The 17,472-nt window shown below is 40.0% G+C and overlaps 1 protein-coding gene across 1 annotated transcript; it reads left to right on the forward strand.

Annotated features, from left to right (window-relative positions):
* Window positions 1-3,469: 3,469 nt before the first annotated feature.
* On the forward strand, window positions 3,470-17,259 carry CAPG (capping actin protein, gelsolin like). Its single transcript, XM_075217303.1, has 10 exons — window positions 3,470-3,609; window positions 3,797-3,826; window positions 5,805-5,974; window positions 7,003-7,157; window positions 8,572-8,736; window positions 11,548-11,697; window positions 12,976-13,071; window positions 13,147-13,273; window positions 16,069-16,157; window positions 16,945-17,259. Exons 2-10 carry the CDS (start codon window positions 3,804-3,806, stop codon window positions 17,008-17,010), a joined length of 1,041 nt encoding a protein of 346 aa, XP_075073404.1. The 5' UTR covers window positions 3,470-3,609; window positions 3,797-3,803; the 3' UTR covers window positions 17,011-17,259.
* The last annotated feature ends 213 nt before the right edge of the window (window positions 17,260-17,472 follow it).

Here is a 17,472-nt window from a genome sequence, read left to right on the forward strand (position 1 = left end):
GGTAATAATGCAGCTTTCAATTGCGGACACTATTTTCAAAACAGTGCCTCTACATGTTTTTGTCCCCTAAACCATATAAATTTACTTTTTAAATAAGTGTTAAAATTGTCTTGAGACATATTCACAAATATTGCCACTTTGTAAGCTGTTAACATAGCCACACCGTTTTAAAAAAAATACCAAAAAACATTAAGGGCTAGATTTACTAACTGCGGGTTTGAAAAAGTGGAGATGTTGCCTATAGCAACCAATCAGATTCTAGCTGTCATTTATTTAGTACATTCTACAAGATGACAGCTAGAATCTGGTTGCTATAGGCAACATCTCAGTGGCAGATCCAGGGGGTAGGGGGTTGGGCAATCGCCCGCCCTAGTGGGGGCTTGCTGCCGACAGCTGCACACAATGTGCAGGTCCGCTCGGCAGTGACAGTGTACTGCCCGGCTGCTCTGATTGTGTTTTAAACACAATCAGAGCAGCGGGACAGCACACTGCCACTGCCGAGCGGATCTGCACATAGTGTGCAGCCGCCCGCAGCCTTAGAAATCAGAAAGGGGGCGGGGCCTAAATCCCCCCCCCCCCCCCACTAAAATCGCCCAGGGTATATCAATAGTCTGGATTTGCCCCTGCAACATCTCCACTTTTTCAAACCCGCAGTTTAGTCAATCTAGCCCTAAAAGTTATGTTAAACCTTCCAGAAGTTAGTTCACAAAGTTTCTAGTTCCTAAAAATAAACATAACAGGAACATGTTTAGAAGGGTGATGTCTCTTTTGTACTTTATGTCCTGTGTGGAGACAAGTACTCTATTGTAAGAACATGTTTCACACTCAGCACACACCCCACACTATTGATCAGTGTTGCCAACCCTGATATTAAGAAACAACTGAATTCTGAAAGACCAAAATAAGCCCAACCCAGTATTTGAGGGGGAGGGTAGAATAGCCATCAGCTATCTGTTTTTCTTGCTTATGAAAATTAAAGGCAAAGACAGAAAATATAAAAGTATTATTTGCAATATTGAATAAAAGTGGCATTTGACAAAATACAACTTTGAACTTACAATATTAAAATCAAACTTGGCTAAATGATTTCCTTATTAAATAAGGCAACAACTTATATAGATTTAATTATGTAACGTACATAGAACCCTGTGTAGCACTGATCAGGTAAATATGGAGGCACAGTGAAATGCCCATATTTGCCTTAGTATATAGACCCTGTATTTGAAGTGCATGAGTAACAAACCACCGCTATTTAACTTGTTCAAGGATAGTTGTTTAGAATTCTGCTTGTCTGTGGTTGGGTTCTTTTCCCAATTCTTGTTGTATTTCTTGCCATACTTCATCCGTTTTCTTGGTGGCATGCTCAAACATCTATTTATAATTGAACACTTCCAGTGCAGAGGCAGCACTTCTGGTCCACCGCAGGTAATTGCAATAAGAGCAATGACTAAAATAAAAAAGCCCAAAAAGAGCCATGACATGCATGGCAAATAAAAATGCAAAACCTAGGGCCCAATTTTGTTTAAGTGGAATTAGAAACTATGCGACTAATTGCACATGGTCACCATATATGAGATTAATTGTTTCTAACAGTCTAGCTTTAGGATCCTCTTCTTTATTATAATACCTTTTAATCTCCCCTTACTTGTCTTCAATGTATTTCACCTTCTACCGCTTTTAAAAAATTATTTATTTGGGTTTAATTTATTTAGGGATTGTTCTTCATTAATAGCGATCATTCTTCCCCAAAATCTAGTAGTTAGACCAGCGGTTCCCAAAGTGTGTGCCGCGGCTCCCAGGGGTGCCGCGGGAAAGTCAGGAAAAAGCAAAACAAACAACAATCCGCGCGGCACCGGGACCCAGCAAACTTCTCTCTCATGCAGCTTGTCACTATAGCGACAAGCTGCGTGAGAGAGAGGGAGAATGCTGGGTCCCGGCGCCGTGCAGATTGGTGAGTTTATGTTCTGTTTTGTTTTCTTCTGGCTTTCCCTCGGCAGAGGGGACCGAGTGAGAGGGAGCATGCCAGAGGAGAGGGGACAGCGTGACAGAGGAGGTGGGGGGGGACAGCGTGACAGAGGTGCGGGCAGAGGAGGGGGGCAGAGTGACTGGATGCAGAGGGGGCAGTGTGTCTGGTTGTAGAGGGGGCATTTTTGCATACAACTAAATAAGTATTTCTGTCCTGACCTAAATACTCATTAAATTTTTTTGACCCAACTACTTCTAAAACAGGACTGCTCAGTAATTATTTTGGAGGGGTGCCTTGAAAAAATTATGGAGACTCTAAGGGTGCCACAAACTGCAAAAGTTTGGGAACCACTGGGTTAGACAGTACCCCATGTCCCTCCCCAACTGCAAGGGTCTCATGCCATGATGGACCTTCATCGTTAACCAGCTATTCTATCCGCTGGAGACACTGACAGTTTCTTGAATGACAGCGGAGAGAAGTTTGAAAATAAACATGCATTATGTTCAATTCTTTGGTCAATTGTCAACATCGTTTGGATGGGACGGCTGCTATCATCTCTGTAAACAAGGCTGATTGTCTTTATCACAGCCAGAAAGCTTAAAAACATATGGCATAAAGTGCATATGCGCCCTAATGGGAAGGTTAACAACCTTGTTTCTGTGCCAACAATCATTAAACGAGTGGTAGTGCCATGTAAATCTTTTACACACAAGACTAAAACGCTCATTAAAATACTGCAGTTATGGGTTACACAATACCATAATATTTTTGTTTCTTGGTCAGATAAACATATCATGCATTTTTTTCAATGTTTTCTTTTGTAACCATATATTGTCAAGCCATATTATAATAGAATACAGGTTAATGAACAAGATTACCATTAACCTGCAAGTGATATTACAATACACAATGTATACTACGGAGAAGATCTGTGAGGTAACAGTTGCAGAACTACTGGAAGACATTGTTAGTAAACTTTATGTATTATGCAATAAAGTAGATATATTTTTAAAATTATTCACATCAGTCCCTGCTCTACTGGAGCTAACTATCTATATGACACAAACACTGCCCTACCAGTAAGTGTGTGTTGGATTGTGTTAGGGAACATGAGTACCAGGAGGAACCACACAAACTCCACACAGATAGTGCCCTGGTATACTAGAGCCCATGGCCCCTGCACGGTGAGGAAGCAATGCTTACCACTGTGCCATTCTGCACATAAGCCAGTTGCAAACTGTTGTATAACTTGCAACTTTCATTTTAGAGACTGTCAAAACGTGTGAACATAAATACCACCATTTCTTTTTTTTTATTTTGTTTCCAGAGTATACAGTAGTGTATTTTGCTCCCTTTCCTCTCTACATTACATTCATCCCTCCGCCTTTGTGATGCTCTTCAGAACTGGATGGGAGTATTCTATTACCTGTCTTGTTTCCCCTCTCCCTGCTGATTGCTTCAGGCTGGGTCTCTTGCACAGGATACTGAGTCACACTCCGCCCTCCCTCTGTTTTTTTTTTCTACCTCACAGAAACCACAGACTTCTAACATAAAAAAGCTAGTTCTCCAGGCTCAGAAGGGTGTGGTGAATGGTAGCTTCGCTATCAAGAGCAAGGAAGACTAATAAGAGCAGGCTAAACAAGGTAAGACGCAGGGTGATAAAAAGCAAACCCGAGGCAGCAATAAGATGATTTTCTACATAATGATTGTTATCAGTTACCTACTGAAACTTATTCAAAACAGTCTGCAAAGTGTTCTGTGTAAAACATTATAGCACTGCAAATCCCCTATACTATAACTACTAATAACCTGTCCATAATGTTTTTACAGAGTGAAGATGTACGGAGGCCCCTGTGCAAAGTAAGGACACAGCATACGAACAGTGACAGTCACTTGACACCACAGTCACACACTTAAGCCAAACAGCGCACAATAACTCCTTACAGTAAATTGTATTACATTCATGCACATCACATCAGAATCATGCACAACATATTTATTCCATAATTATGGAACTTACATGGCTGATAGCCAGCTAGACACTCATTCATTCTTCAGAGATTGCAAACTTCAAAAGGCAGTGGCCACATGGTTTCCTGGGTCAGTCCAGCAGTGTTTTGTACTTTCTGTATGTATTTTTATGTGTCTGAACTTGGGCAGATTAAAATACAACATTGCATTGCTGCCTTGTAAAGTACTATGCTGCCTATTCTCAATCTTGTAATTGCTGTGGTTTCTTTCCATTTCCTCTACTCAACTCACCCAGCCTTTCGAGTTCCTTTACACTGACTGCATCCTGTCAATCCTTACTATTTCTACACTTTTGTGTGCCTTGCTGCTACTACGGTTGCATGTCATTAGTTTTGTGGGGTAATTTATTAATGTACTTAACTTTGGGCAGGATGAATGCAATTTGGTGTAGCGTTACACCTTTAGTAAATCACCCCCTTATTGTTTACAGACCCTCACGCAGAAATACGTGGGTTCATAGTTGTGCACTGACAAGCCATCAATGTTCTAAAGTCATGTAATATAACTAAATATTAAATGGTAACTCCAATAAATATGACTATGCCTAAATAAAACCATTATGTTGGGTACTAGAACTTGCTGCTATAACTTCTTTTACTTGACTTAATAGTTACAGTATTTATACCTGAAATTGCCTATTGAAACCTGAAAAAAAGTTGCTGGAATTTGACAGGTATTTTGTAAAAAATGGTTTGAGACATTTTATAGGCATGAAAATAAATTGTATATTAGACTGACTGTTTCCATAGTTACTGTTTTTACTTATTCAAAACATCTGTCAAATTCCAAGTATCTCTCAATTTCAAGTATCAAGAGTTATTCTGATAACTTACAGAACCTACCTTAGAGTTATTTTGAGTGGAGTTACTTTTTCATTTTGAATACCAGAGATTTGATTTAAGGTTCCTCTATATTTTCCATGGTTGGGATTACACCCCATCATTTGTTAACAAAGACCTCTACATAATATTTACATTTACAGTAATATAACAATTGCAATATAACATTGTGGTTTTGTTTTTTGTTTTTTTGTTCCTTTGCCAGTATTTCCTGTTTAGGGAAATTCTAGGTACCTGATCCCACACTAATAAAAATGCCCAGTTTTATCTGCTCATAAGGGCAAATAGTGTGTTTGTGGGTGATATGTAGTTTCATTACATTCTTTTCTTAAATATCTCTGCTAGATCCTCCTTACTAAACCCAAAAATTAAAACTTTAATGTTAATGTCCACATAAGTGCAATCTATTCATACGTATGAAAGTGATGAATTTTAGCATGACTTGTAGTTTTTGCTTCTTAGCTATTTCTGACTTAGGGTTGCCATGATTATCTGATGTAGCATTTATTGCTAATAGATCAATTTATATATTGTTGCAGTTCAGTAGTGATCTGGGAAGGATGTCCAAAAATATATAGCAGCGTGCAGTAAACAATTTCTGAAGAGCAAAGAGAGTTGTTCCAGGAAACACAATACACTACAGTTCTCTCTTACAATGTTGTTTTTTCAGGTTTAGTTCTGCTACACAACACATGAATATAGTGTTATCTCATATTCTAGGATAAAGGTGCTGAAACCCAGTCTTCAGAGCTACCAGCAGGTCATATTTTCAGGACTTCTGTCTGTAGAAACAGGTGGGATAATTACTGACCCAGCCAATAGATTTACTCGCCTGTGCATGATTAAAGAAATCCTGAAAACATGAGCAGTTGGTAGATCTGGGGGACCGAGTTTGCGCAACTCTGTTATAGGATTTATTGACATTTAATTTCTACCTTTCTCTCCCCCCCTCCCCTCTCAAATCATAGGGATCTGCGGTTTCCCTCATCTATTTCAGACCCTGGGTTGCATGTGTTCCGCATTGAAAAGATGAAGCTAATCCCTGTCCCCAGTGAGAGCCATGGAGTATTTCACTCTGGAGACACCTACCTCCTTATCCTCAACTCATCTGAAGGCAACAGCACCTATGTCTGGAATGGTGAGCGGGAGAGCCTGTGGGAAGGTCCACATAAGTGACCTGTATTCCAGCAAAATCTCTTTTGTGTTTTCCTAATAGCAACTCTCCGCAACACAGGCTAAGAGTATTATCAATAAATGTGGTTTGTACATCCCCTCCTGCAACTCTTATTAAATACATTGCTTGCTTTATCTGGCTGCTTTTTTTTTTTTTTTTTTTTTTTTTATGCTTATGCATGACATTTTACTAACTGACGTTCTATGATTTGTATGGTGTGTCACTGTCTGACCACATTATTTTATTTGGTCTGGCTCGTCTGTGTGTACCCAGTTTATTCATTGTCAGATCATTGAATGGTTATACCAGCACGAGATGAGTGTACTGATGATGTGGGAAGCAGTGACCTGTCCAGTCATGTGATTGTGTAAGTGAGGACAGGGCTGCATGTGACAGTGGCAGTATCATGATGTGAGGAGGGTATGGAGGCAAGCAGGAAGCAACAGACCGAGAGTTAGATAGTGGAAGGAGCACTGTACTTCAGCAGTACTCGGTAGTGATGTGAGACTCCTGTTCTGTTTTTCGGTTGAAAGGAAATATCTGTAGCTTTTAAACTTACAATGAGATTTCGAACCTTGGACCAAAAAGTCTGTATGACTGGAGAAGACCACCAGATATGGATTTTATGCACACTCAGTTTGAAAAACAAATTGGGGTATGGTCTACTAATATCAGGGGAATCCATTGGCAGTTCTAGCTCGAAGCATTATGTGTGACCAATGAGTTGGCCGATAAAGAACAAGTTTCTTTCTTTTATATTGTAAAATACGATTTACTATGCATATGACCCATAATATCATGGATACTATTTTGCATTTAGGAGCCAATGCAGGAGATTATCCAAAAGAGTCTGATTTTTTTTAAAAAAAGAGGCAGCTAGGAGATATGCACTGGATGGTTTAAAACAAAAAGGAAAGCGACAAAGCTAGTAAGTTATAATGCAGTATATATGGTCTCTTTCCTCTTACTGTCATTTCTTGCCCCACACACAGGAAATGGAACCTCCGTGGATGAAAGGGCTGCTGGAGCCATTTACAGTTCTCAGCTCCATATGCACATGGGTGAAAAACCGACTCAGAACCGGGAAACGCAAGGTCATGAAAGTGTAGAGTTTATGTCTTTATTTCCCCGGGGAGTCACCTATTTGGTGAGTGAAATCGGTGGTCACAATCTTTAAGATGGTACAAAAATTTTGCAGAGGTGATGTTGGTAGTAGTAGTAGTGGCGAAACTACCATTGGTGTGGTGGGGCCCATGGATATAATGGGGGCAGATGCAGAGGGTCAGGGGCCCTGGTTCCTAGTTCCACCTCTGAGTAGTACTGTAGTCAGCAATGCTTTGCACTGTGCAGTGTTTGGTTGTTTAGGGCTCCATAATTACTTTGGGGTTTGTGTGTAGCTAATGGACAGTGGGTGTATTGTAATAACCTACTAAAAGCATGTGTGACTGGATGCTTACACTGGAAGTACAACCAAACATTAAGACTGCTCATTTAAAGCTCTCTGCTATTTTCTTCACTTAGTAAGAGAAGACTATTAAATATTGCTTACAGAGATGTTTTGTGAATTCAGTGAGCCTGTGTGCCAGAGTAGTGTTGAACACCCTCTCCACCTCAGATCTGTCTATTTTGTGTAGCCAGGTGCAGGGTCGGTGCAGCTAAAGGGAGTTTGGGACAACTAGAACTCTCACAAAGTCGTCGGTATTATGCCTGCCTGTGTCACTCTGGGTGCAGGCGGCCCACAACAATACAAGGGAATGGTGCTGGGCCCCCGTTGACTTATGGGCCTGTATGTATCGCACACCTTGCACCCATTATAGATACACCAGTGGAATATAGCTTGATCTAGACTGCGGGTACCCAGTCTCTAACTGGCTGGATCTATGTTAGGTTTGTCCACCCATGCCCATACTGTGCAAAATATATAGAGTGCTCTATATATACATTTATCTGACAATGGAAATGTTTAGTGATAAGCCACTTAAAAAGTATGGTGATGTCAACAAATAGCCAGCCTAGTCTGCTGCAACAGACATTAGTTATTTGAGCAGTTTGTGTCAGTAGATCAGGAAAGAAATATGATAATATTCACTAAGCAACTTTTGAATGTTTTTCTGAGTGAACAACAATGTTTATATATGCTGATCTTTTAGAATAGTACAGTTTATCCTTCTCTACCACATACAAAATTGTTACCATTTAGTACCAGTATTTAGATCGTATCATATGACAGAAATTAAGAAACATGAAATTATAAAAATAACTATGGTCCACTAGCTTAAAGCTCTGAATGGCTTCCTTTTCAGAAGGTTCAAATGTCTGGCCAGTTCCTGTATATGTACATTATAAATTTTATATTTTGAAGATGGCTCACTCATCTAAAGCACTTTATATCCACAAAAGCATGTGTCAATGGATTCAGTCTTCACACCACATACAAATGTTTTAGTTAGGAGGCCAGAGCACAATATTCTTTATAAACCATTAAATCAGTGTAGCTTATACGTTCTGTCACACTACACATCTGGCTATTATAACACTTTCCCGTACGCCTTATGTCATAGGATGGAGGTGTTTCCTCAGGTTTTCAACATGCTCAAAAGGACTCTGTGGCTCCTGCCCACCATCTTTACCACGTGAGGGGACGGAAACATATTCGTGCCATAGAGGCGGACTTGACGTGGGAAAGCTTCAATACTGGAGACTGTTTCATCTTGGACACAGGAAAGGTAATATTTTTGACAGTCTGTGTCACTATAAGTTTTTGTGTGTATGCGCTTCAGTGGGTATGCAGTTGTTGGGCTGCATACCCCCCTAACATCGGTGTATTCTAGGCTTATTGTACCTGTACTGTTAGAATATTGTGAGATGTCACCTTGGAGTTCAGTGACCTGTATAAAGCAGGCCAAGTGGTGGTTTCTTTTATATGGCAATGGAGCTCCTCAGTTGCTTCTAATACCATTATATTTCACAGTAGAAAGAGAATTAGTAATCTACACGTGTGTAAATATCTGTGAAAGTCATCTTATTTTGCTCAGATACTCTAACTTACATTCCCATAATATGATTGATTGCTGTGTGTAAAACCACTTTACTCTGTGCACCAATTTTCATAATGCTTTTATTACATCTACTGTCCCTACACTTCATAATTAGGCTGATCGCCGGCAATAGCAGTGTTCTCACTACCGGGCATCATTTGATGTACAGGGTGAAATGTAGAAAAACAAATCTGCCCCTGTGGCGAGACTAGTAAATGTATGGCCGTCATAATAATTAGACAGGTACCACAGTGATCTATTATGGTTACACGTATAAAAAAAAAGATCCTTCCCCTTAAAGACATCCCCTAATTCTGTGTTCCATCCCAAATCTGGAACTTTGCTGAGTCTATTTCTCTGAATGCTTTATTTCAGCTGCCAGATTAGTGACTGTATCTATCCTGTTTCTACTGCTCTTTTATTTGCTTCTTTTTTAGGTACAGGGTAAAGTGATCCTTTCCTCTGATCATCTACTGCAAAAAAATAAAGAAGGTTCCTTAACTTTTCCCAGTTGGACTTGTTTCTTATTTCTGCCTGAATCACAAATTATTCCACTATAATATATCCTCAGTGCAGTTGCTTATCAGCTTATCTTGTGTTTTTACTTCTCTTCTACGTCTACTGATGTCCCTAACCTGGCTTCTTATTCAAATCTATGTAAGGTGACTTTCTTTTGTTTCCTTTTTCGTACTATCCCCTCCTCATTGCTACTCTTTGATGTTCTCACAATGAATCCTTCTCAGCCCGTTTTGTTCAACCCGTAGAGCTACTTTTCCTGCACTGTTGTTTGTGAAACTCCCAGGTACTTGATGAACTCTTACAGTTGTCTCAAACCTTTGTAGAGGCCACAGTTTGACATCAGTACGTTTTCACTTGTCAAAATCTTCATCTACCGATGACCTCTCTGGAAGAAATTAGACTGGATGCTCTTTTGGTAGTGTCATAAATTCCCAGAACTCATTGTTTTTTTTAAACAGATGTAAATTCCATACACAGACTTATGCTCTGGCTATAAGGCACTTGCCATATGCAGACAGAAACTACATACTGTAGGATACACACAATGCATATGTACAATGTAAAGTCCTATCAGATTCATGGAAAAAGTACATTAACATCTGTTAATACGATCATTAATAAAAAAAAATACACTTAAAAAAACAAAAAAAAAATGAATTGCTTTTTAACATGAAATAGATATATCAGGATTTTCTTAATGTCTACTGTACATTAAATGTATTTTTGCAGTTGCTTTTGATTGCAAACACATGTTCTAGCATACATATTCAACCATCATCGTTACCACTCGGCACTTACACCTGCCCTGTAGCTAGCGCAAGTTATACTGCTGAAAATCACTTATCTGAGAGGTGCCCCAAGCTTGAATCGGATGAATGTGTGTGCGCTCTATCTTGGCATGCCCTTACTTTACATTGCCTATGTGCATACTCACCTTCCCTACACCATTCTGCCCTTCAAATCATAGGGTCGGAAGTGTACTTTGCGTTCAAACTTAAATGCATGCACTTACATTCACTGGCGTAAAGTCCGTTTTTGAGCATGTATTTTGCGCACTTTATGGCATGCAACGGAACTTGCGATCTTTAATGAATCAGGGCCAGTATCTACATTTTTGTAACACATCACCACCTTATATACTTACAATGAATAGTGGTATGATGACTGTGAATGGCAGGAAATGACTCGGCTGGGTGGTGATGTGATTAATAGCAGGACTTGCAGTGACAGATTTCATAAAAGATTTAGATATCCGTCAAGAAATAAGAAAGAAAATTGGGGGAGGGTTTGGCATGAGCTACAAGTTGCTCATGACTAGGAGGGGCTTGTCAGTTAATTTACCCTTTATGGATCTTTATAAAAAAAAATGAGTTGTTGAAAAAAGTGAGCTTTTCTTTCTTGAGTACTTATGAACTGACAGATTGAGCAGCAGGTGTACAAAGAAAGACATACTTTTGGCTATAAATAAGAGGGGCCTGATTCATTAAGGAAAGTAAAGCAAAAAAAAAAAGGGTAACTTTACACCTTGGCAAAATCATGTTGCATTGAAGGGGGATGTAAATTAAAAATGTGATGGCAGATTTATATTTGGGGTAGGGCATGTCCTAGATCAACTTTAAATTTCAGTGTACAAATAAGCTCTCAAGTATTTGTGTACTACATGAAAAAACAGACAGTATTTAACTTGCGTCCAAAATAAAATGGTCATTTTGGTCTTATTGACTGAATGATAATCATTACCTTAGATTATGTCCATTTTTTTCAATCCAATCTTCAGGGAACCACTGCCAGATGAGAATAATGTTTTAAAAAAATGGCATCTCTGAGCAGTCAATCAGCTGTGCTCAAGAAGTTTTGTAGTTCTATCGAGACAGGATTCTCCCCAATTTTCTTAATAACGTGCAAACTGTTGTGTCTTTGTAATGTGTCTGCACAGTTGGGGCAACGATTACTGAAATTCTCTCCTTTCCTAACTACCAGTTTATATATGTCTGGTCGGGATCTAACTCAAACATGATGGAAAGGAATCGTGCACGGGACTTGGCCAATCAGATACGAGACAGTGAACGACGTGGAGCTGCAAAGGTTGAAATTATTCAAGAAGGGGAGGAGCCAGAGGAAATGATTCAGGTACCGACTGCTTTTTATCAAAATGGTAGAAAATATGTAAGGGTACTAATAAGAATTGTCAGTCAATGGCTTCTTAAACTCTAGTTTTTTCCACTTGTAACCCTATTTTTAATTTTCCATTGGATAATGTAATCATTGTAGAGTTTACCATTCAGTAAAGTCCTAATACAGGCATATTTTATACATTTATCTCTCAAACAGGCTTAGAACCCTTTAAAAAGGTAAAGTTACCATGATGTAACTTCCTAAGTTTCTACAAAGAGAGATAGCATAACCACATATCTAACATATACTGTCACCTGTGCTAGAGCCAATTTCTATGCAAATAAACATTTTGAGCTTTGGGTGCCTTCAAACTTTCAGGGAGTGGGTTCCATCTAATGCAGGCCTGTCCAACCTGCGGCCCTCCAGGTGTTGTGAAACTAGAAGCCCCAGCATGCTTTGCCAGTAGACAACCTGTTGATAGCTGGAAGGGCATGCTGGGACTTGTAGTTTCACAACATCTGGAGGGCCGCAGGTTGGACAGGCCTGATCTAATGGTACATAAACAGGATATGAGCATGCAAGAATGCAACATGTAGTTCATCGGGAATGGTGTACGGTAGCAATAAGTTCTAGACTGGCATATGCTCCCTATGTGCCATAGACACACCCCCTCATCCCACTTGGGCTCCCCTCATAGGCCATACACCCCTTTTCTTACCTTGTGTGGAGCAGGGTAGGGAGCCATCTTCTCCTCTTGGGAGTGTGGCGCTGGGTGTGACATCATAATCCAGCACCACATTTCTATCTCACTACCACCATGGAGGAGCAGCAGCCGAAAGCTTCACAGATATGCTGCCGCCCCTCTGTCTGTGGTAGGTGCATGCTGAGGGGACACGGCTGTGAAAATAAAGTTACTGAATAAGTGACCTCAAGTCAGTCTTTCAGTGTTCGACGACCCCTTAAACCCAGGTGCTCTACGCGATTTGCAAATTCTGATTAGGTCAGTGTCGCAGGTTGACTATTGTTAGCCATGGAGGCCAGATTGTTTCTTATTGCCATATAAAAAGTATCCAGCTATTTTAAGTACAGCTAAAATGCTTCACTGCCAAAATTGCCTGAAGGCCAGGGCTTCCTGATCTATGTGTGCTAAAGTCTCACCCTGTCATCTCAGTGACTTGTGCATTGACAATTTAACTGGTTACATATATCCAAATAGGGAATGAATACATACTATTTACCTCTCCAGTCTTCCATGCAGTCAGTATTGAGAGTAATTCTAAGTGCAACTTGCAGATTCTGGGGAAGAGGCCAGAGTCTCTAAGAGAAGGCTGTGCTGAGGACGACAAGGAGGCAGATGCGATACATACAAGAGGAGCTGTGCTCTATCAGGTATGTGTTCCAGACTCCTAATATAAGAGCTTTACATGTCTGCAAATTCTTCATGTGCATTCTTCACTCATGTAGGTGTCAAATGCTACTGGACAGATGCAAGTGTCTCGTGTCGGGGACGGAGGAGTCTACCGCAAGGAACAACTGATTTCAGACGACTGCTTCATCCTGGACACTGCTGGGAAACTTTACGTTTGGAAAGGTGAAAAAAAAATTGTACTGCAATAACCAACTTTATTTACCAGGGGCTGGTTGTGCTGGAGGGCATCTGCTCCTCCCAGGCTGGTCCCGTAGTGGGCTCTGTCACTGAGCTTTAAAATGTTCCTAATAGCCTGCTGACCAGCGTCTGGCTCCCAAGCAACCCCTGCTTGGGAGCCAAGCAACCCAAGCAACCCCTGCTTATTACTAATGTATGCAAGCACCTTACTAAAAGGAAGACCGCTGAAAAAGACCTGGAGGCTGTGCCAAGTTCTGATAATTAAATTTGCCCCTTTCAAGTGAAGACTCTTAGTATTAGGGAGAAGCTGCCATACGTTCATGACATGCCCATTCCCAGGAGTGCGAGCCGTAGATTTGAGGCATAAATTGATGCTAATCTACACAGATTAACTGTTACTCTAGGTACATATTGTCACTAGAAGTGCTGTGCAATAAAGGGACAGTCATTAATATAAGTAAATAATGAAGACAGTGGAATTATATGAAGCTATCAGGACTGATGCTAATGGGACTATTTAATTCTCTGTTCATTTTATTAAAATATATACATAAAATGTCTTTTCTTTCCATCATAGTCCAATGGGAAATTCTTCTTTCTCTATAATCCTGTGAGAGGAAAAAAATATACCGGTACATAAAATGTAAAGCTAGATGGCTCATTAACACCCCCAGTTAATCATGACTCTGCTCAATTGACCATGGGTGTCATTAACTGCTCACATGTGCTTTCCTATGCACTTATCAATTACATCACTGCTAGCATGGGAAACAGCTTGTGAGTGGCTAATGAAATTCCTGCTCTATTGAAGCATAGTGATTCAGTATGGGGGCTCTTAGCAGCAGTCTAGTGCCACCTGTCATATTATTTTTATTTTTTCCCATTTTACTACAATGGGAAACAATATTGTAAATGTAATATAAAAGTTGTGAACAAGGGGTTTTTATTCAGTTAAAAATAATATTTTGTGTTTGTTTTTATACAGTTTTCTATAATGGGTATAGGTCTAAGGCAGTGTGTTCCAAACTCAGTCCTCAAGTACCCCTAACAGTGCATGTTTTCCATAGCCCCTTGCTGGAGCACAGGTGTATTCATTACTGACTGACACATTGTAACAGATCCACAGGTGGTATAATTACAGTGTGTAAACTGGTCTAAGGGAACCCTGTCCATTATTATGGACTAATATGTTCCAAATTGCATGGACAGCCATTGACTGGAAGGCCATGCTGGTGTTTTGGTTCACCACAAGCATGCCCTTTAAGGGCCCTATGACAAGATCATAGAGCACATTTGGTGTGGTTAAGGGATGACTGCAGACATGGTAACATGCAGTTGCCATCCCATTAGACTAGCAATTTATATAGTCCCTCAGACTCTGATTGAAATCAATAATCTGTTTGGGCCCATATACACTGTGGAAAATTAGATCTAAAATAACCTAATTGCCTAACATATTCACAGCTTATGTGGGTGCCACTGCCTTATGTTTTCAAAGGAGAAATAATCTAAACTTATTATAGCAATGTGTATTCCCTAAAAGGGTATAGTACAGGGGAATGTATAGACGACATATTTTGTTATCCTTTGAGCAAACTCATGGTGTTCTGTATGCCACCTATTCCCTGTTTTTGTCATAACTAGTAATTTCCAATATATCTTGTTATAAGCTAGTTATCATATTTTAATATAGGATGTTATTGACAGGTGACTTCTGGGAGGAGATAAAGGGATCTTGTGAAATAAAAGACAAAGCAAACTGAAATAAATAGTAAGCTCTGGCATAAATTTATAGGGTCTAGAGAATTAATTTATACATTTTATTCCTTCATTACACACTTCTGCCTGTAACATGAACAATTTTGTAAAGGTCCAAAACAGTCTGCCAGATTGAACCATTCTCCCAGGAGTTGGATCTAGGGGAATAATCAAATATACCCTTGTTCAATCCATACAAGCTGTGTGGCCTATTATCAGAGTCCCAAAGACAAATATAGGCTTACCATAACTCCATGTAGCTGCAGCAGCGACACACACAGGAACAGGCATCATAGCAAAAAATTACCATACCCCTCATGGGCAGGTTCCTCTGCCCCTGTTCAATTTTATAGGGCTTTACACAACATTTAAAATGCATATTTTGCTGCCAAATAGAAAAACTACCATAAATTTCATATCAGGAGTGTAACATTTTAGATAATTTCTTTGTATTTGATGATTCTGTTGCTGAATATTTGTGCTTATTGAAGCAAGAAGCTGTGCCTTAATAAACACTAGTCAGATACAAAAATAGTAATGGGGAAAATGAAATGTCTCAAGGTCCTATAGACACAATCTTATCAACTTTGGTAGCGGAAGTGTGAATCCAGATCTGTCGCCCTTTACAAGGCAGCGCCGCTTTAAATTTAAGCGCTGAACTCGCTGGAGTTGAAGAATCTGGAGGTTCATACATTTACCCCCTGGTCTTAGTCTGACAATGCAAGTACACTGTCAAAGTGCCTGTTTGTAGGCAGATTCAGCCACTTGACCCAAGCATTTAGCTCTGTCTAATTTGCCCATAGATGTCTGGCTGCGCTGCAGATTGATCTAAGCGATTTTTAAACAAAAATATTACTTTCTATGTGTATGCACAAAACAAACTAGGTACATGTATTTTTTTTTTGCTGGTTATCCCCCTTATCCATTCTGAATCTCTAGCTATAATATTACCCTCTGCAGAGCAGGACTTTAGTACAAATTGGTCTCGGGGTAGGTTGTCATAACGTTGAATGATTTTTCAGGTAAAAAAGCAAACAAAGAGGAGCGGGAAAGATCACTGGAGATTGCCAATGAGTTTCTGTTACTTATGAAATATTCTCCTAAAACCCAGGTGAGTCTTTGTTGCCCCATCATCTTACCATGCCAGTCTGAGGCTCTGCTTACTGTTTATTTTCCCTATATTAGGTAAATAGGAATAAGCCATGCTGAATAATGTAACCAGTGCTTTTAAGCTTTTTGTGTAATATGGACTGTAGACATATCCCTGCCGTGGGGCAGTATTTGGAATGAGATTAGGAATGTCTCACTACCAGGAGTAAACCTCCCTGCTACCAAACCACCCTATGGACTATGGTGGCGGTTCTAAATATTCCAACTGAGGCAGAGTATCAACCTTTATGCTCCCCCAGCGCTCTCCATTCTTGTGAGGTCTCATTCCCTATTACTTCACTTGCCTGTGCAGTGTCTTACCCGAGTGACAGAATAATTTTTACACTGAAGGCAAAGTTGTCAAAATGTACACCCTTCCCCCCCCTTACACCCCACATTTACAATTCCCACATAGTAATCTCATGCCCCATATATAATGGAATAGTGTTCACAGCTGAGTTTCAGTATAGGGATCCTGTGCACAGTACAATAAGTAGTAAGCTTGCAAGCAGGGCCTTCTCATTCTCACCTCTTTGTCTGTTTTACCCAGTTTTGTTTATTAGTTTACCATGTTTGTCCCTAATTGTAAAGCGCTACAAAATATGTTGGCGCTATATAAATAAATAAGTGTAGCAGAGTTTGGGTAAGGTAGCTGCCCTCACTTCCTCACCATAGCCTAATCAACCTATCATTTGATTCTCATTCTACCATCACATCCAGAAAGATTATTAATTATCTTTTGTTTGCAGGTTCAGGTAGTATCTGAGGGTAATGAGTCTCCCCTCTTCAGACAATTCTTCAGCAACTGGGTGTGACGATCTTGGTCTAACGCAAGGTGGTTCCAAGTGCCTGATCTCCCTCTTATAGAGCAATGGTCTACAGCCCTCCAATAGAATTAGTACACACTTTTGTATTTGTTACTACCCATGCTATTCCCCTTTTAAATGGCAAAAAAATGATTGATCATAGCAGCTTCCACTTGCAGTGAAGGGCCCAGGCTGCCTTTTTTGAGAGAACCTACCTAATATGTTGCATTAAAAATGTATTTCAACTTGCATATAAAATTTGTTTTCCTTTGCGTGAAGCAGTGTTTGCACCCATCACCTGCTGATGCATTGATGCTGGACACAATTATACCTCGCCTCCACTTCATTAACAATGCACAAGCATGAAAGGTGCCATCTGTGACACTTCACACATGACTTCCCTGTCATTCACACTTCACCACCCCTGCCTTACTTTGTGTCTAGAGGAGTTGGAGTTAGGACCAACAGTGC

Source organism: Mixophyes fleayi, chromosome 6, assembly GCF_038048845.1.
Source record: "Mixophyes fleayi isolate aMixFle1 chromosome 6, aMixFle1.hap1, whole genome shotgun sequence".
Taxonomy (NCBI): domain Eukaryota; kingdom Metazoa; phylum Chordata; class Amphibia; order Anura; family Limnodynastidae; genus Mixophyes; species Mixophyes fleayi.

Coding starts and splice junctions, on each gene's coding strand:
- CAPG (XM_075217303.1), top strand. CDS start 3,804: ATGTACGGAGGCCCCTGTGCAAA. Junction 3,827..5,804: donor TACGGAGGCCCCTGTGCAAA/GTAAGGACACAG, acceptor CTCAAATCATAG/GGATCTGCGGTTTCCCTCAT. Junction 5,975..7,002: donor CAGCACCTATGTCTGGAATG/GTGAGCGGGAGA, acceptor CCCCACACACAG/GAAATGGAACCTCCGTGGAT.